This window comes from Protopterus annectens, chromosome 7.part0 (genome assembly GCF_019279795.1).
Source record: "Protopterus annectens isolate FY-2018-M chromosome 7.part0, PAN1.0, whole genome shotgun sequence".
In the NCBI taxonomy this organism is placed as follows: domain Eukaryota; kingdom Metazoa; phylum Chordata; order Ceratodontiformes; family Protopteridae; genus Protopterus; species Protopterus annectens.
The window spans coordinates 1,201,349,615-1,201,377,410 of NC_056739.1; the positions used below are offsets into that span (position 1 = coordinate 1,201,349,615).

The following is a 27,796-nucleotide window of genomic DNA, read 5'->3' on the forward strand; positions in this document are numbered from 1 at the left end:
TGCTAATTATATATACCAACTCCGAGATCGCACTACAGTGAGGAAAGGGCAAATATTCCAATCCACACTGTACCACGGCCCTACAAAACACGGCGTTTTTTATATTGTAGCCGTTCGCTACTTTCACGATTCAACAACGTGATATAGACCCGATTTTAATTTTAACATTTTGTTTAATATTTATGTTTACTTTTCTGTCTCCCTTGTCATATGTCTATCATCTTACTTCCACAGTTTCCAGTGATATAATGTCACATTAATTAAATGGTACTACTTTTATATAGATTTGCAAGATTCATTGTACATACTCTATTTTTCCCAATTCACATTTTAATACTTTTACAGTGACAGTGTTATGTTTATATATAATTTCTTTATAATTAAGTTTCTCACTGGAAATTGTGAATATGTATGTTATATATGGCTAAGGTCCTCTGTATGTGTCACATTTCAACTATGTTTATATTGTTTTTGCCTTTTGGCCCAAGTCATGATTGAAAAGGGTCACTGAACCTGTTCACTTACCTTACCTTTATGAAAGAAAAGCTGAACTTAGATGATTCTAAACCTATATCTTCTGTTAGTTTAAAAGCTATACACCTTGGTAAACATGTTTTTGTGTTTGTTAATTCAGTCAGAAGGATTTCAGAGTTGTAGGTACTAATGTATAATGAAATGTATGCAGTATACCATAATATAATTAATTCTAGTGTGGATATAGCAGAGATGAAAAATATCTTATCTGAAATCTCTTCTTAAAGAAGTATTACTAGATATAACTAGTGTGTGGCATACAGATATATTGACAATGTACCATATGATTTGTTTGTGGATAGTTTAATTTTAATGTGTATGACTAATTATATATTACCTCAGATCTGGATATATTTATGGAATATCAAAAATCCACAAAACAATTGCAGGCATGGCTTTGAGGGCTATTCTGGCCTCAAGTGGCTCTAAAACTGTATTTGTTGATCAGAGGTCAATACCTCCAGTTAAAAAGATGCCATCCTTTATTTTGGATTTTAATTACCATATTAAAAATAAATAAATAAATAATAAAAAAAAATAGAAGCACTGACATTTCAAACGATGCATTATTATTTACATTAGATAATGCTTCTCTTTATATGGTAATACCTTACAATTTAGGCATTGTTTGGTAAGGACGATAGTTTCTAAAAGATAACTGTATTCTCATAATGGTATTCATATTATTTGCACATATGAAATTAATAATTTCCATTTTTTATTTCTTAACACATTATTTATCAAAATGTTAGTGGAGTGGTTCTTGGGATTGCTATGGTCTCGTTTTACTAAGCTTATTTTTTTTTTGGCTTACTGAGAGGACTCATTTGAATATAACAACATTTTTGGTTCAATACTAAATACATTTATTACTTTATTGATGATATTTTTAAGGTATGGTAGTGTATTTGAATTACGTATGATTTTTAGTTACTTGAATAAATCTGCTTTTTTTGTGATTTCCCCTGCTGTCAGATTTGATAGTGTTATTATTATTATTATTACTACTACTACTACTTTGGATTTGGTTATTTATGGAGAGAATTCTTCTGAACTTTTATTAAACAATACTTGTACTATTCCAGCATGCATCATGTGCATACAGGAAATGCTACTGATAAAGTCTACTAGTTTGAATTCCCAGGCTCACTTCTGTGGATCAGGATTTAAATAAGGAAATTAAAGACATTAAAGAATAATTCTTATAGGGTATCATGCTCATGTCACTACTGCTTCTACCACATAATGAAAGCCATATGGCTGATGATCTAGATATTTATATAACCAATGCTATGGTGCTTACTTGCTGTATTGATACAGGTCCTGTCATCCATATTATAAAATAAAATTAGAACATTTTAAATGTTCATAAAGATGTTTCTAAAATATTGGGCGACAGACCAACATCCTCACATAAATGAAACCAGAATTTCAGGTCTTTTTTCATATACCAAATAGGATCATGGAGGGATTTGTCTCAATAGCCTAGATAGTTTAGAAAATCAAATAGCACCAAAAAAAACAATAATACCAAATCCACTTACGAAGACACAGTGAAAGAAGAAAACCAGCCAGCAATAGCGTACAACCCCTTTTAATTTCCGCTTTCGTCACTCGACTTCCTCAGAATGCATTCTGAGGAAGTCGAGTGACGAAAGCGGAAATTAAAAGGGGTTGTACGCTATTGCTGGCTGGTTTTCTTCTTTCACTGTGTCTTCGTACGTGGATTTGGTATTATTAGCCTGGATAGTTTCATGTGAGTGAGAGGTGCTTATGTGCAAACACTACACAATATTCAACAGTAACTCCAGGCTTGCTATATTGTGCTGTGTTATCTGAAAATTCAACTAACTTTACTATCAAATGTGTGCACATCTAAACACTGTAATTCTTCTCTATAACTCAAAAAATGTTAGGCAGCATTTTAGTTGGAATTTGTTTGGGTGGTATAAACCCTTCATATCAGGGCTCGTGCACTTGATGATGCTCTGATCCCTTTACAACAAACAACCAAAACATTGTTTTAATGTTTTTGGTATCAGTAATTTTTGGAAAATTCACAAAGTGATATATCCAGTTACATGTTACTCAAAGGACTTAGTATTTAATAAATCTATTATGTAACATTATGTATGAGTATTACTGTTTACCCTAGTAAGGCTTGCCCATTTTAAACACTTGAGCTAGACTGCAAGGCATCTCTGTTTTCCCCATTTTAAGAGTCTGTTTCCTACAATGGGCTTTAGTCTACTGAATGTAATTATTTTGATATGAAGTGGGGAAGATGGTTTGGGTTTCATGAACTGCTACAATCAGTTATTTGCCAAGAATCATTCTAATGCAAGCAAATCAGCTGACTCAAAAGGCAGGGCTACTTTATAAATTTTCTGCAAAGTATTTTCTTTGCTTTTTTCATCTTTCTGCTGTTCTTTGCATGGTTTACATGTTTATACAGGTGATAGTATTTGTATATGGACTGAAACAAGAAAGGTACGTGTGCTGCTTTTAAATATTGTCAGCATTTTTCACAGAAATGACATTAAGCAAAACCATTTCATAACAGTACAAATGAAAATACAATAGATAAAGCAAGACACGGGGGACAACATTTTGAAATTAAAACTATAGGAAACAACTTGACCAGAGGGAAGACAAATTGTGAATATCTAGCCAAGCATTCTTCTAGCTATTGGTCTAAAGACATCAAACCTTGAACAACCTCAGTCATCTTAACACTACTGCAAATAAAGCCAACCTAACCTGCTTTTAGAGAAATGGCAAATATGGGGAGAGATATTCTAGACCTTAATTAACTGGTCCAAAAATGAATACAAAGTGGAAATCAGCCTTACTGATTGATATACAGGCCACTTTGTTAGTGCTAGAAATTAAATACCATAAGAAATTGGGAATTTTCAGTCTTCCATTTATTTTTGGCAGAGTTTTTCTCTTCTTCTTTTGTCCCTAGCTGGCAGCCCGTGAAGGTGGTTGACCCCATAGTTGGTACGCTGCTGTGGGTGCCACTGGATTTCAGACTTCATTCATGAAGCCTTTCCATGCTGTTCGTTCCATGGCAATGTTTCTGTTCTCCTGTTGGTTGAGTCACCAGCTTCTCAGGTCCTCTTCAACTTGTTAAGCCTACCTCTTCTTTGGTGCAGATTTGTGAACTCTCTACTTTGCAGGGTGCTCTCCCTATAACAGTCTGCATGGCAACCAGCGGCTGTTCATCCTACTCACGTGTCCACACCAGTACATCCTCCTAGTCTGGATCTGTTTGCTGATTGTTGGCTGCTGATCACATCTAGTCCTGATGCTCTTGTTTCTAATGTGGTCACAAAGCAAGATTTCCAAGATTTGGCACAGGCATCACATTTGGAAAACCTCAAGCTTTTCAGATCTGGCTTGAGGAGGACTCACAAAGGAGAACTGTCAAGATCAATGCCCAAAAAAGGCAAATCTTGGTCATGATACAGATGTTTGTCCTCTTCCATAGACACCACTTGAGAGAGACAAATGCTGCAGTGGCTTGTCCAGTCCTGCTATGGACTTTAGGTACTGATGCCAACTCCTTCTCCTGGACCAGCAAACCCAGATACTTGAATTCTTGGGTTTGCACATTCTGAACTCCCCTGAGGTGGATGGTAGCTTGTGAAGCATCAGTTGCCATCACTTTGATCTTGTCTGCATTTATCCGTAAGCCATATAATTGGCAATGCAAGCAATGTTGTAGAGGATATCTGTGTCTTCAGCATCACTGCATGCGAAAATGGCACTGTCATCAGCAAACATCAGGTCAGTCACAGAATGGGCTTCATTTTATTGGACTCTACTCCTGCCCTCAAAAACTCTCCTCATCTATATCTACACTTATATTATTGGTAGAGTCAGCTTGGGGTATGAAATCCGTGAAGAAATGGGAAACATGAGACAAGTTATGCTTTAAAGAAAAAATATTTGTGAATTGGATTGACAGAAACTTTGAAAAAAAACAGAAAAGTCTAGGACTACATTCATTTTAATAATGCAAAGGAAAGCAAAACTCACAGTGTGACTCAAGCACAAATGCTTTAGCTTTCATCTTATAAAATAACAGGGTCTATATTATAAACTCGAAGGTTTAATACTTCAAATGCATAAAGATCGAACTTTATGCATCGAAGTCTTAAACCATTGAGCGGTTATAAAAAAAAAACTAAAACAAAAAAATGAAACTAAAGTATTTACGCAGAGCCCCCTGCACCCCCCACACCCCCGCTACTTAAATATACCAACTCTGAAATCGCACAACATTTAAGTAAATGGAAGTCTCCCCTTATGGAGATTTCCGTTTAAACGTTCAATGTTGTGCGCTTTCAGTAATCTTGTGTCGACAATATCGTGTTCGATATTGTCAGACTTCGAGATTCTGCTATAGACCCAAAATAACAAACACAGCTGTGCTGTACCCAAGAAAAACATCTGTTATTTAATTGTAAGCATGACAGGAATTGTCATCATGACACCTGCATAGCTACTGCTGAAAAACTGTAGGTATTCAGTCTGTCTGCCTACATAAATTATGGCACGGTATGCTTACTGGTGATTTTGGAGCACCATTTTCAAATGCTTTAGAAATGTTCAAGCTGATTTCTTATACTGGATTTGTGGCTAAATACAGAATTCCATTTCCATTTAACACACTATACCTAAACCAAACCATCAAACACCATAATTATCAACATCTTATTAAGAAAGTCCACCAAATGCAGCACAAAATGAAAATAAGAATCTATATCCTGAGTGCTCAGATCACATTAGAAAACAAATTTCTCACAGACATCTACATCAACCCCAAAATAATGAGACACTCTCCATAGTACTTAAACAAAAAGCAGTTCACAGAGCATAACAAATGCATCCTTTACATGTTAAAAGACCATTACCTCGACACCCCAAAATCCATTTTACTAATATGCAGATCCAAAATATATCACTCATTGACAACATGCAATCACTGATGACTCAAATTCAATGCAGACAAAGAAACCCGTCCAAAATAAAAAGTCAATTAAGGAGCAGCAAAGTAGCTAAATACAACACATAAAAACACAGAAAACTCAAACGCAGTAACATGAAGTAAACTAAAACTAAAGAAAAGAATAGGTGTACTACCACAATATGGAGGGGGTTCACTCTCCCACACAACCTACCTTAGACATAGTAAAAGTACAGTCACACAGCACTGACAAAAGTAAAAACATCCATCCAACAGCTACAAGTGATGTATCAAAGGCTGACTAAACTGCAAATCAGCAAATGGGTATTTCATCAGATTTCTCATTCAGCAAATCTATTCAATGGAACATGTTCTTCTGAATTGTAACATTATCCTCGTATCTCCATGTATTCTTTATTTGTAATACCAGAAATACGATACCTGAATTATTTCATTGTCTGACCTCTGTGTCCTTTGTCCAGAGCTCATGACTTCTGTAAAACTTGACTGTTCTAAATGGAAAATCTAGTCACTATCTTTCTAAATGGTGCTTTTCTCTGAGTTCACTGAAGGAAGAAGAAAGGCATGCAGTTGGATTGTTGGTGCAAAAATCAAGAAAAATCAAGAATGTTCTTTTACTGTAGACAATAGCAACATTGTCGTTGATTACATTATGTATCCTCCACAATATGAGATGCAGTGGCGGCTTCCCTTTTTATAAAACACTAATTCTGGACCAATGTCCTCGTGACGATGTGAGGTATTGCCAGCTATACCAGAACTAGGGCAGGGAATGTGTAACATATATCAGCACAGCAGGCATTTTGTAAAGAATTATATGTCGTTTGTATATCAAACTAATTTATACAGATACCTGTTATAAATGCATTTGTAAAGTTGCTTGTGTTAAAAATGTATCAAAAGTGTGCCCTGCTGGACAGAAAAGAAATATGCATTTATATCACCTTTCACTCTCCCCTTCCTTTCTCACTCAATCTCTCAGACTTGTTATAACATGCTTAACTACCTCAATTCCATATACATATCCAACTGACTTACACCTAGCTCCCTCTCACTACCACATATACTACTAACTCAGTCTCTTCTCTTACTCCATCCATTACCCCTACTAGCTTGTTCCACCTTCATGTAGAGCTTCTGTTTTATATCTGCTTGAGTTTAGTGCAATATTTGAATATAGGATTTAGGTATATGAGTTTAGAACAGTATCTGTTTGAGCTTAGTACTCTCTGTTATATACATCCTACCTTTATTCCTAGCCTTTAGCTAGATATTGGTATATCTGTTCATTACTATGTTTGATATTGTATCTATAGCCAATGTTTGCTGCAGTATGTATTATTTACTGTTGTATATATATTCAATTGTTCTTCATGTACTCTGCTGCTCATTTATTGTTCTGTGGAGCTTTTCTCCCAGGGCCTCCACTGAAAAAGGACCTGTGTCCAGTTGGAATTTTCCGGTAAACAAATGAAAATAAATAAATAAATAAATAAATAAATATCAGACTGCACTGTTGTAAATAGGATACTGGAAGAGAAGAGGCTGATCTCAATCCAGCTAACTTTGAAAAATTGTAAGAAATTAAATTACTTAATTTAGGCCATAAAGATTGTATCTTACAGTTCTGACCACAGCCAAGGACAAAATGTCTGTGCCAGAGAATGGTTTATTAGCTCCTGTAAGAAGAGTGGATGTGTTTATTGATTTATAACTTCTAGAAGCTGAAACAGATCTTAGCTCTATGTGTATGTATTATTGACTGATATGTGCTAAATCTGGGCAGCTTCTAGCCAAGGGGGATAATATGGTAACCAGATGTTATGTGACTAGATGTGTGTGATGTCATTCTGTAAGCCAGCTCTGTAATGATATTTTAATACTAGATTTGACTGAAGTCTTAGAGCAGTCTGTTTTTGGAACCTGACAAAGAAGGACCCTTCACCTACTTCATCTTGCCTTGCTCTAGTAAGTGACCAAAGAACAGTAATTCTTTAGATCAGTCAGGAAAATATAGTGAAATTAGTTATGTACTGCTTTTCTGTATTTGTGTGAATCTATTCATCTGTCTTATTTTAATATTTCCTGTGATTGAAACTCTGTGGTGTTTATTGTAAATAGAAATTTAGTATTTTCATGTTCTTTCATTATTTATTATTAAATATATTTAAACATTTCATTGTGGCTGGTCCTTTACAGAATATTTTAACATTTGAGAGTCTTGTCTTTCGACTTTTCTCGGTTAGGGGTCACCACAGCAGAACTTCAGTCCACTCATGATTGGCAGTGGATTTTTACAGTGCCGAGTTGCAGCCTGACACCCAACCTTCAAAGAAGGCATGCCAATTCACGCTCGCACCTATCTGCATGTCTTTAGCGTCACTTGACTGCAGGGAGGACATGCAGAGTCCACATAGAAAGCGCTTCAGCCAAGAATCGAACTGGAGAACCTCTTGCTCTGAGGTGACAATGCTAACCGCTGCACCACCTTGACCCGTAAATTTTAACATTTGAGAGTACTTGTATCTATTTGATGACTCTGTGGCCCCTCCTGAAAGCTTTACTGCATTGGTCAAAACACTACCATTTGTATTAATATTAATTTCACTCAGTATAATTTGGTATCCTTGTAAGAGCCTTAGAGTAGCTGGCTTTGGAGTGTCTGGTGGCAGTAACTACCTTAAAGCCTGGGCAGAAGGGGACATAGCTGGTAAATCCGTGACAGCCTTTCCCAGGTGTGTGTGTGTGTGTGTGTGTGTGTGTGTGTGTGTGTGTGTGTGTGAATCAAATCTCAAAGAGTGTGTATGTCAGCTGTCTGGAGCATGGACACCAAACACTGCTTTCACAGAGAGCGTGCTGGAGGACTTGGATTGGACATTCAACTGAGGACTCATCTCGATAGCTGTGCCAGTGGGGAGTCTTACTGGGGACCTGGAGGAAGACGGAGAAATCCAGACCCCGGACAGAGTGCATTCCCTGAGTGCTCTTAAGGGAAACTGTGCTTGATGCAGAGAGCTGCATCTGGAAATATTGTGTGTATCTACTTTTGTTCCAAGTGAATGTCCTTCACCAGTGTCAGTGGTGAGGATTGAGGCTCCTTGATTACTGGCCCTGAGATGGGATAATCACAGTCCTCTTGTGATTTGTGATTTGACTGTGATTTTTGCATGCACTGTCGAGTTTCGCCTCACAGTAAGATGTTGTCCTGTTCGATTCTCAGCTAGAGCGTCTTCTGTGTGGAGACATGCATGAATGGGCGTACCTTCGTTGAAGGTTGTGCATCAGGGCCGGCAACTCGGCACATAAAAATCTACTGCCAATCATTAGCGGACTGGAGTTCGTCTGTGGCAGCCCCTAACAGGGAAAAGCTGAAAGACACAACAACTGTAGAGTTTCACTACTTTCGGGAGATCCATTTGTTCATATTTTATTTAGCTAGTCAATTTACTCATGGAGATCTTTGTCACATATCCACTTTGCAGCACATTAGGTGCAAACTTTTCAAAGAGACTCCATTCATATCAGACAACACTTTGGTGCCCTTTCAGAATAGAAAACATGCAGCATCCATTTAACTTTATAGAAAAACATTTCAATACACCCACATTTGCTTCTGTTTTCTTTAACTTAAGCTTATTGTTTTGAAGTTATGAACATTTTAAAACTATTAAAAATAAAAGGAATGCAATGTTATTACCTTAAATGCATATCAATAGAGTATTATGACTCAACATATAAATTCAGCGCAAAAAAATTACTTGACAAAATATGTTTTTTAGATCATTTGCAAAGTTCTAAACATGAGACAAAAACTTGGCTAAGAGCCTAAAGTGAGACACATATTATATATATATATATATATATATATATATATATATATATATATATATATATGTACAGACACACACACACATATACATATGTATATATATATATATATATATACACACACACATACACACACACACACACACACACACACACACACACACACACACACACACACACACACACACACACACAAAACCATACATATGTGTGGGTGCATTTATGTATATATACAGATGATTCTAAATGCCTGTATTAGCTGTAGTGTAGGCAACATGATTTTAAATGTCTAAGAAAGGCAAAATCACAATGGTATGTAGACTAGTGTTAAGACAAAAACATTTTATTTGAGCACAGTTCTACTGTGACATTGTTGACTAGGACATTTGGCTCAACAGACATGTTGCATTTAGAAATATGAGTAAGCACACAAAGCATACATCACTGCAAACAGGAAACTCCAAGAGAACCGCTTATTTAAAAGCTGCTAAAGATGGTTAGTAAGATTCTATGACACAGTTGAAGGTTTCTTTCAGTACTTACATTTTGCTACATTGTCAGTCATAGAGGAATCTAGGCAGTAACAAAGCATGTCACCCATGTATGACTGCAGTAAGCACATTAAATGCAGTGAGTGGAAATCCACTTCTCATGTTAAATCACACAGTCTATGGGAATTGTACACACTCTTGTCAGAACAATAATGTCTACACGAGACAAAGGTATCATCATAATAAGAAGGGCTTTACAGAGAACGCTCCAACTATTGTATATTGTGGAAAGAACCTGCTCCATCAAAGGTGTCTCTTAATGGCAGAAAAGGTTTCCCTTACATAGCACTCTCTCAATATATTGTGGACAGTAATGTTTCTTAGTGAGACATAAATAACCTTGGGTGTTGAAACAGGAGACATGAAAAGATATTAATTTTAATCAAGGTTTGTGGCATAGAGGGATGGAGCCATAACTGCAACACAGTTAACCGAGTTTGTTTAGCTACTCAGGGTCTAGAGGAGTTGGCTGGAGTGGTGGGGAGCCATGGGGGGACTAAGTGGTCTACATTAGCTCAGCTAAGGCAGGAAGGGGGGAATGGGGATTCTGTTTGCAGTCCTGGCACTTGCTGGTAGAAGTTGGGGGCATGATTTTCTGTTTGCAAGCAAGCTACCATTTGTTCTGTAGCAGAGGGGAGGGAGTGAGACAGCATCATGGATAGTAATGCCTATAACATTACATTTACTCTGCCAACTTTAGGGCTCTCCCTTCCCCCTATATCCCCAAAATTCTCACACTTAACAGACATATGATGCCACCTTCCAGGTTCTGACCCTTTTAAAAAGTGGCAGTTTTAGGGTAGTAGGTCACTGAAGTTGATTCTTCCTTTTAAGACGAGACCCAACTGCAGTTGTGTAGAATTAAAGCAGGATTAGTCCACACCTCTGGCTTCTTTAGTTGAAGAGAAAACGGGATCGCAAATGTGCTGATCAGGATTTTGGTGGATGTCAATGGTAAGGATAGGAGACCGAAAAAAGTATTCCTTTCACGGAATGGCATCAGACACAAAGCCTGATTCCCAACACATTAAAATCAGTGGGTGTAAAATGTAAGAACTGTGACTTAAAAAAGGTAATCTGCCTACATGAAAGTTAGTTTAATTTAGGTGGTAAAATGTAGCCTGGGTGGGAATCATACCCACAAACTAACATAGGCAGCATAGAAAAGGTATGTGAGAAAAGTGCCCAAGTAGCGTATTGTGCATATGGGACAGAATAGGAGTGCAAGGCAGAAATGCATCTTCTGATCAGCATTCAATAGTGTGATCACAAAAGTAGAAATAATGCAGTATGTGCACTAAGACAGAGACTGCAGTATCTGAAAGACTTCCTTATCTATTAGGTATAATGATCTCAGCATTTGTGTCTCTGTGTAGCAGGACTGTGGGGTTACAGTGTTCTCTGTGGGAATCGATTCAACCTTTAAGGAGAATCTGTGGGAATCGATTCAACCTTTAAAAGGAGAAACTTGTATAAGAATGACTTCTGAAACAGACAGCAAAGAGCACACACAAGAGTATAGCACACAACACATGAGCAACCTGTCGCCATTCTCCTAGTAATCCAATGCGTCCTTCTTCAGATGAGAAAACTTCCTCCTGTAAATGGCAATGGAGAAGAGTGTGAACAATATATGTCAGGAGAGTAAGTCAACAGTCAACAATGTAGGAAGCCTCCTATAAATATGAGCATAGCAAAGACTTTCCCTTCACAAATTCCCAGACAGTAAATTGAGCGGAAAAGTTACTGAAAGGGTTATGTCATCGTTGAGTAATTAAAACACATTATGACTTTGTTAGTCTTTCAATACATCCTAATTAAACCCATTAGAGCACAAATAGACTTTATTTAGAATTAGGTGTTGTTCAATACTAACAAATGTCTCTTTCAAAAATCATCCAAGAGCTTTAGTTTAGTTATCCGACTTGTCCAGTGACACAGAATGCAGCTAGAGATTGAAGGCCTCAAAGCCAGGCCTGCATCATGCATTTCATTAGAAAATGTTAGCATTAACCCAGTGTGCTATAGTGTCAACACAACAGAGACATAATTTCATAAATGAGTATAAATTACAGCACTAAACCTGTAACTTTTACTTAGTGAGTACAGCCTGCTCTCTTAGTCCATACTAATGAAGTATTCTCTTATTCAAGGTTGCCTTGTTAATAAAAACATTAATTATGCTTTGCTGTTCAATTTAATTTCTCTCACAATCATCCATCACCTATAGTTTCTTACTTTAATCTTGTTAATGGTACCATGTAAATATATGTTACTGCCTTAGTCAGTGCTAAACACCGAGTGGTCTTTTTAATATTAGTTCTGCATTACTACACACAACAGTTTACCACTTCCGTCCTAAATTATTACAAAGAGAAACAACGATGACCTCAGCTCTGCCATTACAACAGGTATAGAATTATAGCATTTATCATCATTACTGGCACTTCTGGTTACTGCAATACTTTTGTCATTATTATGTAAAAACTTTTGCTTCCTGCCTATATTGCATAATGAGTCTACATTACCATTTCTGTCATGTTGTTCTACACCACATCACTACTTTATTACTGAAAAAAGTACAAGTTATTATTTAGGGCATATCATTACTATATAATGGGTACAGGGAAGTAGGTAAACATTACTACATAATATGTACAGGGCACTATATTAACATAACTGCATAGTGTGTACAGCGTGCTAAGTTATCATTACTAGATAGTGTGTACAGAACACTATGTTAACATTACTACATAGTGTGTTCAGGACACTGTGTTAATGTAGTTACATAGTGTACACAAGGCACTATGTTAATATAACTACATAGTGTGCACAGGGCACAACGTTAACATTACTAAGTAGTGTGTACAAGGCACTATGTTAACATTACTACATAGTGTGTCTAGAGTGCTTTGTTAACATAACTACATAGTGTGTAAAAGTAATGTCTTTCAGCTTTTCCCGGTTAGGGGTCACCACAGCGGAACTTCGGTCCGCAAATGATTGGCAGTGGATTTTTTTTATGGTGCCGAGTTGCTAGCCTGATGCCCAACCTTCAAAAAAGGCACACCCATTCATGCACTCACCTACCTGCATGTCTTTAACCGTCACTCGACCGCGGGGAGGACATGCAGACTCCACACAGAAGGCACTCCAGCTGAGAATCGAACAGGAGGACCTCTTGCTGTGAGGTGTCACCGCTAACCACTGCACCACCGCGGCTGTCATAATTACATAGTGTGTACAGTGCACCATGTTAGCATAACTACATAGTGTGTACAGGGCACTATGTTAACAATACTAAGTAGTGTGTACAGGGCACTATGTTAACATTACTATGTAGGCTCACTTTTGCTAGTTATGGGGGTACGCTACAATGTATTTCACAGGGAGTAGTTGGGGGAGTAGGTGAAGTTGGAACTAAATTTATCAGCCATCAGATTTGCTATGTCACCCTGGTCAGTGAAGGTTGCGTCATTTACCACAAGTTTTGCACACTGCTGAGTGTTACGTGTAAGATTCCTGACATAGCTGAAGGCCTTGTGATTGTCCTTAGGGTGGGATGCTATCCTGACCTTGTAATTGGCCTTGTTAGACTTGAATAGACCTCTTAGTTTCTGTTTAGTTGAATCAGAGAACTCATCTCTATGAGAGTTGCTCTTTCTGATTTTGGCCATGACTTTTCTTTTGTTGTATACCCTGTTAAGGTAAGGATTCCACTAGTAGAGCTTGTTTTTGGTGTTAGATCTGGGGTTACTTTTGGTAGGTATGGCAGCCTCAGTGCAGCTATTTACATGTTTGTACAGGGTTTCTGTAAATAATTCTGCATAGGTAGCTGTGTTCTGAGGGTTTGTGGGAGCCATTAATTTTGACAAACTGTTACAGGTTTTGTTGGGTTTTCCATGTTGATTTTTATTTGAAGGAGACAGCTTTGTGGTCTGACCTCACCAATGAGGATGTGTACTTTCCCATGTTGTTGAGTACTAGGTCCAATATGTTTGATCCTCTGGATGGACTGCACACTATCTGATCCAAAGTGTTTGTGTTGATAAAGTCCAGGAATGTTATGTCGGTGAGTCAGAGGCAGGCTTCCTAGTCTATAGAGAGGTATTTAAAGTCTCCAAATAATAAGGCATTTAGTTGGATGGTAAGCACCTCTACTAGGTCTAGATAGCAGTTATGAGCTTTGTGGGTCATAGAGGGTGACCTGTAGCTTGCCAAAACATTGTAAATAACCTAGTCTATGGAGACTTGGATGCAGATGAATTCAAAAGCATCGTCCTGTTTAACCAACCTGGAGTTGTATTTGTTGCTATTGTAAATCGAGACACCTCCGTCTTTATCCCGTCTGTGCTGCTGTTGGTCTAAAGGGGTGGAAAACACTGTAGCCTTACACTGCTGGAGTACTTTCTGTGGTTTAAACCAAGTCTTTGTGACATCACAGATGTCTACATTCTCCAGACTGAGCAGAGCTTGAAGGGTGTGTGGCTTCTTGGCTAGGCTCAGAGCATTGAGCAGTAAGTAACACCTTAAGGTTGTTTTGAATTTTTTTTTTTTTTTTTTTGCTATGTTGTTAGCTTTTTAATCCTTTTGTTCATAAAAAGAACTAAAAGTCACACAACTGGAAACAAACAGTGCAAAATACTAAATAAAAACCATAACATGAAGAGGAGAAAAACAAAGCCTCACTTACAATAGAACAAAAACAACATATAACATAAGTCATATGTAGGAACTTTCATCTCAAACATTTATCAGAAACATCGTCAGAACAATGTTAAAATTTATACAACAGCTCATTTAAAACTTGCTGTTTCACTCCCATGTCATAACTAGACCAATCATATAAAATAGAAGGGCTTTTGTACAATGTTTCTTCCGTATCAGTCAGGAACAGCTACCGCAAATATACCCACAGACTAATACTTCTATATACAAAGTATAGAAATACAAACTATCCAACAGAAGTGAAGATTGAACATGAAATGATCAATGATCATGCTTCACTTTACATTTTGAATATATATATATATAGATGTTTAAAACTATGTGGCTACTAGGGAGGACACTGAAAATATTCATATGACATTTTATATCTTGGTGACCTATATCAAGAACATTGAACTAATGGAATTAACCCCTGCAGGACCTCTGGCAGTGTTTGTTCCTAGGTCTGCACCTGCAGGAAAAGTCAATCTATTTGACATGACTTGTTTTTCCAGTGATTATATTGGTTTTCATTCTGATCATCCCAAAACTAGTTCAAACTGACAGGACAGCAAACAATATTTTAAAGGTAAATCTATATATATCTATATGTATAGCTATATATTTATAGCTGATTCTATCATCAAATATCATACGGTTCAAAGAGTGAATACAAAAGACTGATCTTTTTAGATTGAATCAAACAACAAAAGAAATACAAAACAATCAATATTTTTTGCAGGGGAGGGAAGTTCCTCTGCATCCTCCCATGCCCCCTGCTGATTATATATATATATTTATAGCAACTCTGAGATCGCACAACAGTGGGGAAAAGTCATATTCCCAAACCCCGCTGTACTATGATCTCACAGTGACAGCACCCAGCAAGCTACAAATCAAAGCAAAACGATTGTTTGCTCTTCTGAGTGTTGACTCTATCAGACTGCAACCCTGCATCAATAGTTATATCTATATACATTGCTATAGCTATATCAGATTCATGTCGACTTGCTGAATACAGTTTTGGTAAATGTAAAGTATATGAAAAATGTTCATTAAAACCACCTTTGCTGAACATCTAAGGAACCATTTTTTTACAAGTAGGCAAGCTGTCCCGTATTCCCCACTTCTCTAATCATATACATCAACTCCAAATTTGCACAACAGTGGAGAAAGAGGCAGACTATTATTGATGTAAGTAGTTTTGGAAAATATACTTCAGTCTTTTTAACTTGTACCAAAACTGCCTTCAGTGAATTGACAGGCAGTCACTATATCTATATTATGGCACATCAATGCATCAAAGTCTACAGGTTCATAAAATAAACATAGTTTTAAACCCAATTTTATTACAAAGTCAAATAAAAGTCAGTGGCACAGGCATTTCTAATAAAAACAAGTGCAGCAAAGGAAATAAATTTATGAAATGGCAACCAATGGAGAAAAAATTCTTTCTTAGTATCAGAATTTCAAAAACAAAGAGGCACTGTCACTCAAACCAAGTCCAATAATTATCTTCTTCTGGGGAGGAATGACTATCCATAGCACATAAGTACTTTCTAAGTAACCTTGCTCCTCTCTGGATTCTTGTGTTGGAAAAGGTTGAGGTTTTCTCAGGTTTAATCCACAACAATGTTTTTTTGTTTCAGCACAGTACCCAGAACAGATGCTGTAGGCACACAAACTCCCTCTGGTAGATGACAACTGCATTCTGAATTGATAGGTCTATAGTTCTCTTCCTATGCACTATTTAACAGCATAACTCATACTATTAAATAAAGCATGTAGAAATGCCCTCTGCCTAATACACACTAGCATCTGACCATTTCAAGCAACAGTTCTGTTTACATACTTTATGTACAGTATCTATATCACTTTTATGGAGAACAGTTCTGATTACACCATTTGTTCACACTATTTTTATTATTTTACATCATTTTGAAAAAAACATTCTGGTGAGAACCACCACATTGTGTTACAGTGACCACCACCAACATGAAACCCACCATTTCAGGCCTAATAGGTGGGCTCTGAGTCCTAGAAGGACATCTGAATTATGGTGGTATGAGCCTGGTCTATGGCTCATCATGCAATCTAAAAGACTGCAAAGAAAGTGCCGAGTTTTGTAGTTTTATGTTCCCATTTGCTGTTTATTTAACAATATGAGTGGGGTAGTTATAGTCATTAGTGTTAATTTTCAGTCAAGAAGGTAGTACTTTAATGAAGATAATGCTCACTTGATTACCAACTATTTAATAGTGGAATATCTGTTTTCTGCTCTACTCAACGTTTTACTTAAAAACATATAAGAAGTTCTTCGCCCTCAAATGTATGTGATATCCTTGCCCCTAGGCCTACCTCTGATGCATCAGTGTATACTATAAAAGATCTTTTAAAATCCAGAGAGGCTAAGAAAAGCTCTGGCATAGTATTCTCTTCAGCTGATTAAAACATTGCCTATCACTAGTGACCAGTCTCTCTGTAAGGGCCAGCTTCCCTTTGGTCATATCTGTATAGATGTAAAATGAGGGATTCATTTTTAATAGTGCCAAGCTAACTCCTTGCTTCTTGGTATGAGGAATATGTTAGATTCTCTCAGTTTCAAGTTTTTCTTAACAAGCCTCCTACCAGTTACATCAGCCTAATTATTTTACCTCTGTCATGCCCAACTTGGTCTTGGAGGCATCAGCAGTTAACATGGCTTGTCTTAGAAAGTCTATTACAGCATATGCCATAGCTAGATAGGCATCCTAATCATTTGAATGTACTATTGCGGGTGTATTACATTTCTTCAGACTGTCAGAAAGTAGAAGTATACACGATCGATCATGAATAGTTTGAAAAAAAAAAAAAAAGCAAGCAAGTTGTTTTTTTGGAGGGGCAATCCCCCACGAGTTATGTACATGTCATGCAGTACGTATTTTGTGTAAGAAGGAAAAAAAACATTACATCTGATTGAAAATTGGCTAATTATGTGTTTGGCTTTTCCTGAGTGGGATCATGGAACAGCGGGGATTGGGAATTTTGCCCTTTCCCTCTGTTGTGTGATATTGCAGATGGTATTTTTCTTAGCAGAGGGTATGGGGGTACTTGGGAGCTTGCTGCTCCTGCAAACATGTTTTTTGTTTATTTTCCTTTTCAAGGTACTGATAGTTGACCATTTGGGTTTGATCATGTGTACTTCAATGTTCTGATATTTTGTGTAAATGTCATGAATCCTACTTTTACAACATCTAGTAAACAGCAGCATGTTTGACATGGAAGTTTTAGGACTCTGTCCATAAGTCTCTGAAAGGTTGCAGGGGCACCATATAACCTGAAAGGAAGGACAGTACACTGAAAAAGGCCCTCTAATGTTGAAAACGTCTTTTGTTTGATTTCAGTCATTAGGGGGACCTGCCAGTACCCCTTTGTTAGATCTGACTTGGTCAAGAATTTTGCCTTTGCCAACCTTTCTCTTAGTCCAAAAGTCCTAGGTATTGGGTAGCTGTCAAATTTCAAAATACTGTTCAGCATTGTTTCGTCAGGCTTTAGGGTTAAAACTATGTCCAGCTTTCGAAAATCACAACATGACCAGATTACTCCATCAGGCTTTGAAGCTAACATTGCAAAAGCACAAAGCGCATAAAATATTATTCAAAACAACAAAGAAAAGGCCAAGTCTGATCAAAGTTTTAATGAAATCACCTCTAGCGCCTTGGCAAACAAATGCCTTCCAGGTAGGAGTACAAGATTTAAAACACAAGTAGTTTGTATATACAATATATATATATATATATATATATATATATATATATATATATATATATATATACATACAAAAATATTCACATTTTAAAACAATCAATTAAACATATATAATTAATTAAATCACATAGAATTAAGTTAATTTAGATTAGATTAGATTAAATTAAATTAAATTAAATTAAAAAGGTTCCATGTGCATTCGGTGTTCATCCCAGAAGGGCTCAAAGTGTTATACTTCAAAATATATATATACTCTCTTTATACAGCAATACTCTTTTTGTATCAAAATGGTTTCACCTATATAAAAGAGACTACAGGAGCACTTCAAAACATAAATTACACTTGCCATTTGGCAACAGTATTGACCATTTGGATAAAAACAAATACCATTAATGTGTGCAAAATAGATCACTATATAACTACACACTGAACATCTCTTACAACTACTTTTTCCTCTAACTATTTCCCTATGTAAGTTTTCCACAGGTTTTAGAAATTTGCTATGGACTATTTATATCTTGGATGTTTCTACCTCTTTTAAATGAAAACATGGGTTTTTTGCATATCACATTCGTAAACTCTTTAAACTTGAACAAAAAAATCTAATTTAACTTAATTCTATTTAATTTAATTAATTATGTATGTTTAATTGATTGTTTTAAAGTGTGAATATTTGTGTGTGTGTGTATGTATGTGTGTGTGTGTCTATATATATATATATATATATATATATATATATATATATATATATATATAGATAGATACTACTTGTGTTTTAAATCTCATACTTTTGAAGCTAACACTATGTGTATTCACTTTTTGACTCCTCTGTTATTCACATGACAAGTGTTTTTGTACTTCTTGCAAAGCCTTTCTGTATGACTGGCATTCTACAATGTTTTAAGATAACCTTTTGCCCTGGAATGGGCTCAGTGAAGTCTGTTCTGCCCAGTGTAGTGTCATTTTATTTTGTAACAGGAACTCCCTTATCTCTTGTTCCTGTGGCTTAGACAGTGTGTCATTTACCCAAATTGCAGGCATAGAAGTCAGTTATCTTTACTCATCATATGTGTTAGTCTCTGCTGATAAACTATAGAGGTTTGCGCTTTTCTTCCATGACTGCAAGATCTTAATATGGCATATTTGTTCTGGTCTTCTCTTGCTAGATCTAATTGTCCATGAGGGAACCTGCTATGTAATAACTAAAAAAGAATGAAATCATGAGAAGGCTTGAGTTTTTTTTTTAATAGCCAACAGGAGGTCTGGGATTAGCTGGTCCTAGTTTTTGCCATCTTCCTCAATTATTTTTCTCAGCTTGTATTTTTATATTTGGTTAAAATGTTGTACTCACCAATCTGTTTGGGTATGGTACACTGTTGTTTTTAATTACTTGACCCTAAAATACTACATTATTCTGCACATAAACAGAGTCCTCTAGTTAGCAAGTATTTCCTTAAGTATCTTCACAATGGAAAATAATAACACTAACTCCCTAGTTATAGACATAAGGGAATAGACACCGTGGTGCAGTGGATAGTGTTGTTGCCTCACAACAAGAGGTTTCCTAGTTTGAGTCTCGGTTGGAGTGCCTTCTATGCAGAGTCTGCATGTCCTCCCTGTGTTTGTGTGGGTTTCCTCTGGGTGATCTGATTTTCTATGTCATTCCACAGACATGCAGTAGGTGGATTGGGCACACTAAATTGGCAATAGGTGTGAGTGTGTGGTGTGGAAGAACTACTGAGACAGGGCTAGCCATCTGTTGGTGTAAACCTTGGCTCCAGATGATTGTCACTACTGAAGTGACACCCCAACCTCAATTGCAAAAATGGGACAAAATGGCTTTGGATGGATGCATGGATTTAGGTGCATAGTCTAAATAACCAAAATGTATTGAAAACAATTTTTGCACTTTACCAATGGCTCAACTCCACATCAGTATGTTTAAGTAACACCTTTACAACAGGCATTGGAATCAAGGGAGTTTTGAATCCTGGGTAAGTCTATCTTCTGGCATTCACAGCATCCAGCACAGACGTTCTGAATTTCTAATATTCCCAGCTAGGAAAGTCTTGCTAGGATCCATACTTATGACTTATGTCTTATCCACTCCTAGGTGTCCTCCTAGCACATGATGTGTTAACTTCATCAGTAGGTTTCTGAAAGGTTTGTGCACAAATAGATGATGCATTACATCCTCTCAAAATGTGGAACTATATTAGGTGATTACATAACTCTTGCAATAGACACCATACCCTCAGAGGCAACAGTTTGGTAGAGGTGCTTGACAGTAGCCATCTTGCCATTTAAGTCAGTACAATATAGGGCATTTCAATGAACAGTAACACAACACAAAACACACACACACACACACACACACACACACACACACACACACACACACACACACACACACACACACACACACACACACACACACACACACACACACACACACACACACACACACACACACACACACACACACACATACGCACACGCACACACGCACACCAAATAGAAACAGAATAGGAATGCTTCCTCTTCAGGTGGGTAAACAGGCTCAAAATATAATGTCTTTGCATAGGCAGCAGAAGGAAAATCAAGATTTTTTAGCATAAAAATACCCATTGCACCCATTGATGTGGTATATTAATGCACCAAAGTCTACAAGTTCATAAAACAAACACAGTTTTACTGTCAAATCAAACAAAAGTCAGTGGTGCAGACTCGTCACATCAAAGGAAATAACTTTCTGTAATGGCAATCAAAGAAAAACAACATACAAAATACCTTCTGTCTTTTAAACCCTCACCAAGTCCTATAAACAAAGGAATACTATCTCTCACTTTGGAATCGCTTCTGAGCAGGAATTAATGTCCACATGGCCTAGCTAATTCCAAGTAACTGTCTTCTCTCTGCGTTACTTTTTAGTAAGATGTCCAGTTTTCTGCAGACATAATCCACATAGGTTCTTCTTACTGCAGCACACTACCCAGAACCAATGTTCCAGGCAGACAATCCTCCTCAATGAGAAGCCAGCTTCACTTTGAATTGGTAGGGCTACTGTCCCCCGTTATAAAAAAAAAACAGTTAATTACATAATTGGTTCTTATTAATTGAGCCATGCAGGAATCATCTCTTTTTACAACATGATGTTACCTGACTACCTGTAACAGTTGAAAGGAATGTGTTCTCTTCCTATGTCTTGGGGTAGCATTTTCAGGGCTGAGTATATTTTTAAAATGATATGTGGGTGGTGGGGACAGCAAAATTAGGTTTAAGTACAGTATGTAATTTTAGGGTTAAAACCCTGCCATACTGTAGTGACTACTTGTTTGCAATTTAAAAAAAAATGCTTTTGCTTTTTCTTCTTTTCTTTCTTCAACTAAAATCTGATGAAGGAGTAAAGGAGTGTTGTGGCAGTGCACAGAAAATGGACCTGTCTGGCTCCTGCATTTCAGAAGCCCCGAGTAACTGATTGTGGACTTTTTTTAAACTACCCCTTTGCTGTGGAGGGTGGGGGTGTGACACAGAAACATGGCCTAGTTGGCTGGTTAGCTCCAACATTTTAATGTGGACCATTTTGTTTTTCTTTGGGGCAGGAGGGAAAGGGTGCGTATCTGCCTGTTTAGTGTGCCACCAGTAAAAGGGCAGGACCTTTTTTTTGGCTCTTCAAATGAAGAGTAGGGTGCCATTATGGAGATCAGCCCAAAGCATACCTCTCAACCTCTTACAGCAAGAAAATTGGACAAAGCCACAAATAATGAGCGGGGGGGAACAAAGGCCCCAAAATAGGGGTACATTTTATATATTGCTCTTAAAACTTAGAAATTTGATATAATAATAGGTTTTGCATTAGCATGAACTTTCTAAAGGATATGAAGTCTGAAACCCAATTGTCTGCCATTATTTCTGACTGATACCACACTTTTTGGCCATCTAACCTAGACCGAAATACCAAAGGTGGGGGTGTGTCCATATTCATTAAGGATATCCACACCTCCAGGCTAGTTGCTCAGCATAATGCATCCGAGGTTATCCAAGTGCAACTAACTCTTGGCAAAACTGAAATCCAAATTGTAGCTTGCTACAGACCCCCCACTATGCCCCAGGATTCCCACTCCTCTTTTCTTGATGTACTGGAAAATATTAGGGTTCAACCAAACACCCTAATAATGGGCGACTTCAACTACCCCACCATTAACTGGGAAAACTACTCATGTACTAACTCCTTAGTGCAACGCTTTCTGGAATTCATAAACTCCAATGCCCTAAATCAACTTATCCACACCCCCACCAGGGGCAACAATATCCTAGACCTAGTCATTACCAACATGAGTGACCGGTGTTCCACACCTGAAGTCAACTCCTCGTTGGTCCGATCCAACCATAAGCTAATCACCCTTGATATCCACATCCCACCCCCACCCCCTATTAAGGAAACCACAGTAAGAAATTTCTCCAAAGCCAACTTCATGCTTCTTAAGACAGAAGTAGTGAACTTCATGACACCCATGCAGATGGACAATACAGTTACAACTGCTGAATCCTACACAAATGCGCTCTATAAGCAATTACATGAGTGCATGGATCGTGCTATCCCAAACAGAACCAAGATGCTATCCTCCAAAAAAAGGAAGCCAATCTGGTGGACCCCTGCCATAAACAAACTGTACAACAGAAGGAAGAAACTGTTGCAAAAGAGAGTAAAATCCCATGAGTGGAGGAGCTCCCTGGTCAGCCTAAGTAAGAAGCTGAGATCCCTTATAAGATCCTCCATAGCTAGCCACAAAAATAAAATTGCCACTAATTCCAAGGACAACCACAAAGTATTCTATAGCTATGTCAAGAATCTCAATGGCAACACCCAGATCTGCTCTGAGTTACAACACAAAGGCATGAAAATTACAGAACCAACTGATATTGCCAACATCTTGGCAGATAGGTTCAGTGCTAACTTTACCCCCCCTTCACCCCCTAAAGAGCCCATATCTATACAGGAAGAATGCAGAGTCCCTGTAATCACAACTACGCAGGTGAAAGCTGCACTCTCTAAAGCCAAAAACACAGCATCCATGGGACCGCACAACATCCCAGGCTGCGTTTTACACGAACTTCAGAATGAACTGGCTCCCCACTTAAGCACCATGTTCAATAATAGCCTCACATCTGGCTTTGTGCCCACTGAATGGCGCACAGCAACAGTTATCCCACTCCACAAAGGGGGAGCCACCACTGATCCCGGGAACTATAGACCTATTAGCCTGACAAGCCTGGTCTACAAAGCCATGGAACGTATCATCATGAAACTCATAAACAAAGACATTGGTAACCTCCAAACTCTGGATCCCACCCAGTTCGGGTTTGTGAAAGGCAAATCATGCCTCCTGAACCTGATCGACTTCTTTGAGGCAGTCACCAAAGCCGTAGATGAGGGTAAAGTGGTTCACACAGCCTATCTTGACCTCGCCAAGGCTTTCAACACCATCCCCCCATTCTGGAATTATAGCTAAACTCAATAAACTAGGCATAAATCCCTACATCACAAGATGGGTTGCCAACTGGCTCACTGACAGAACCCACTCTGTAAAAGTTGCAGACTCCAAATCTGACCTCAAACCAGTGACAAGTGGAGTACCACAGGGTTCCGTCCTGGGACCGCTCCAGTTTGGTATCTACTTCTCTGAAGTACAGGCTAACACAGAAGGCCTCTGGCTAACAAAGTTCGCAGATGACTGCAAACTAGGAGCCATAGTCAGGTCCCCAAATGATGTGAACATCCTACAGAAGGGCCTCTTTGAGACAGATGCCTGGTGTAAGAGCCATGGCCTCGAGCTAAATTCCAAAAAGTGCAATGTCATCCCCTTTGGTAAAAACTCTGTACCCATGAACTACCACATAGGCAGCAATCTACTTAACACCGAATGTGTGATAAGAGACCTTGGGACCCAGGTGGACAGCAGTCTCTCCTTTGATAGTCACATCACCACAGTAGTCAGGAAGTCCTTCTACGTGGCACACCTCATCATAAAAGGGTTCTCGTCCAGGAAAAAAGAGGTCATTGTTACCCTCTACTCATCACTCATTAGACCCATTATAGAGTACAACACCCCTTTTGGAATGTACCTCACAAGACATCTGCAGCAGCTGGAAAGACCACAGAAGTACCTCACAAAGAGGATTACTGGACTCAAACAAATGACCTACACTGACCGCCTCAAAAAACTCCCGCTTTACTCCGTAGCATATCACCTACTCAGAGGTGATCTCTGCCTAACATATAAAGCTATGTCAAACCGAGAGCTGTTGGACATGCTACACCTAAAGAAATCCCAATCCCTCCAAGCTACATGCTCTAGGGACCTAAACCTTGTCACCACAATAAACAGGACATGCTGGAGGGATAGATTCATATCCCAGAGACTTCCCATACTCTGGAACAGGCTACCCATCTATGTCAAGCAAAGTTCTTCATTAGCACTCTTCAAGAAAAATCTTGATGAGTGGATGGGAAACAGGAAATACACCCCGGGGATCCCTTCTGTGTCTCTGCTCGTCAGTGGCACAGGAAAATAACTTTCTTGGGTGGCGTAAGCCAGGGAACCTTGTTGGCTAGGCTTGCATAGGCCCTTGGGCCGATAGCCTAGTACCTACCTATGAACCTATGAACCTATGAAGTCCTCAACGAGTTGCCAGTTTTTTGCCAGAAAACCACAACTTTATGAGAAATATATAAAAAGTATGAGGCAAAAATCTGGACATTCTGCAAAAATCTGGACAGCTGAGAGGTATGACCCCAGGTGCAACAAAGCCAGCTACACCTCTGCGCAGAGATAAAAAATAAAACTGCATTATAGCTATAGTTGTGAGTTTAAGAATAACTAGCCTCCACAAATGGCATAGAAGTGTTAAGGCCCTAAGCAAACTGCGTTTAACTACTGGTTAAGATGTCTGATGGCACAGGCAGGGGAGGATGGGCATTCACATTTATGTATGTGAAAGTGGGGGTTCCCAGTTAGCTTATCTGTGTCTCCAGATCAAAGCAAAAGTTTTGTCCTTAGCAGCAAAGCAGTGCAAGATGGACATGGGCTGTGGATACCCAATCTGTTGATGATAGCTGTGAAACATGTGTATTGGGTACACGGGCATAGATGGTCCTCATGGTGATTTAGGCACTCATATCACCACTAGGGGGTGGAGGGAGGACAATACCAAATGCCCTAATTTGCAAGAATGCTGGAGAGGACACAAATATTCATCACGGCTGCATGTATCCTAGTATAAAAATCTAAGTTAAACACTGGCTTTGTGACTTAGAGGGATAAACTCCAGCTATGTTACAGGAGACCCCATTTCAAATATTGGCTTGGCTGCCTGTATGTACTGTATTGAGAGGGGCATGAGCGGCTGCTGCCAGCTTAGCCATCCTGGGGACAGGAAGATATCTCTGGTCCCCCACAAGGTAGGTGACACCCAACAGAAGCGCTAGATGTTACCTAGTGGAATTCAATCTTGTAGAACCCATGCTGTCATGCTGTATTCACACCAGGTAGCAGAGAAGACTTCAGAGTGCAGAGGTATGCCCATTAAGAGACAGCAATGGTATAGCAGAGCCTGGAGGGGCTGTTGGGGGAAGGGGATACTCCAAAAAGGTAGGGTAGGTCACCCCTCAGAACCTACAAGCTGTCCAATTCCCTACCACCTGACTTTCAATGGGGAATGGAAGGGCCATATGGGATTTCTGGCCAGGAAAAATGGTCTGTAAGGCTCTTACCAGACCTGAGAATGCCTGACTCCCAGTCCTAGGAACATAAGGGCTGATTAATGGCAGTGGCGCCACTGAGCAAGTTCTGGCAGTGCAAATAAAATCTAATTTAAAAATGCTTTGGATGGAATTATGGTGTCTAGCAATTATATTAGATGTTAATATTAGAAGCTATCTAATGAATATTGTCCACATCCTTTACAGAATATAACAGACACATCATTTGTACAGCCTTAGGGTTACTTCTGCATACAGGTTCCTTCTCCTTTTCTCAAACAGTAATCAGAATATTACTGAGTTTAAAGAGTACCAGACAGGTACTGGTCAATTAAACGGGTTGAAATACATCATGATAGTTCAATGGTTTTGTAAAATGTTGCTTGGACTGTTTTCCTTCTGACAATTGTTTCAAGACAGACTGAGTGTTCTACTGTACCAGTGGCTATTAGATGCTTATTAATTCTAGACTCCTGGACTGCAGTAGGTCATAGGATCAGCTCTGCATTATTATACCACAGAAAGAAGTTATAGAGTCATCATTATTACTGCAGTATGAAAACTGTTTCTTTATCTTTCTTGGCTGGAGTGCCTTCTGTGTGGAGTCTGCATGTCCTCCCCATGGTCTAGTGACGTCTAAAGATATGCATGTAGGTGCGTGCTTGAATGGGTGTGCCTTCTTTAAAGGTTGGGTGTCAGGCTGGGAACTTGCCACCATAAAAATCCACTGCCAATCATTAGCGGACCAGAGTTCCGCTGTGGCAACCCCTAACCGGGAAAAGCCGAAAGACTTTATTATTAGCTAGCAGGTACAGGTTAATGTATCATCTCTGACACTGCACAATAATTGCTATTTATTGTCTAATTCTGCATTTTTTTTAGTTTATAGGAACCGATTCCTGTTTTAGTCAGGTGTATACCACAGGGGTAGAATATGAACTGGGGTGTTAACTGAAAGGGACCCCAGTGTGGCTACAAAGTATGGCATGCCAAGTAGATTTGGGATGTACCACTGGGGTGATCTTTTGCAGGCATAAATCTAAAGATGATGTGCTGCTTCTACAATGTGATCAAAAGTTACAAGTGACTGATATAAGAGGAAAATTCAGAGGACAGATCCATGAAGGGTTATTAAGTCTGATTGCCATAATCCTGACATTAAAAGTAGTGCCAAGCAAGTATCACCAGTCCTGCAAATTTAAGTAAGTGTGCGTGAAGCAAAGCACAGATGTCCAGGACTAAACATTGTTGTTTAATTCCTCTGACTGTTAGCCAAGACATACCTAAACGATGTTCTCAAATGTCAGTGTGCAAATCATTTCTCTGGTCCACATATGGAGGCAAAAGAAAGTGTGGAACTGGCAGACTGCTTCCAAGTAACTTATGCTATAGGTATATTTCACAGAGTAATTCTAACAGAAAAGTTGGAGTCAAACCTGCTTTTCAATAGCTGCATGTTGCACCTAGAGATGATGTCCAACTGCAACTATAAGGGGGATGAGTGTTGCCAAAGATGTACTGTGATCATTTAGCCATCTGCTGGTGATAAACTTTATAAGGCTTTAATACACAAACATATCTCTGATCTAGTTACAGCAATTACATACTAGAACCATGTCAAGATGCTATCAATAAGTTACACTAAAAATTGTGGGGAGGGGACCTGGTAAG

The 27,796-nt window shown here is 38.4% G+C and overlaps 1 protein-coding gene across 4 annotated transcripts in view; it reads right to left on the minus strand.

Annotated features, from left to right (window-relative positions):
* The window catches only part of AP3B2 (adaptor related protein complex 3 subunit beta 2), a 905,004-nt gene that overhangs the window by 211,135 nt on the left and 666,073 nt on the right, over window positions 1–27,796 (minus strand). For 2 of the 4 annotated variants that reach the window (XM_044077816.1, XM_044077814.1), the window contains exon 18: window positions 11,451–11,507. The exons of the other annotated variants lie outside the window; for them this stretch is intronic. In XM_044077816.1, the coding sequence (XP_043933751.1) occupies window positions 11,451–11,507 (57 nt within the window). The remainder of the gene's footprint in view (window positions 1–11,450; window positions 11,508–27,796) is intronic. 4 annotated transcript variants of the gene reach the window in all.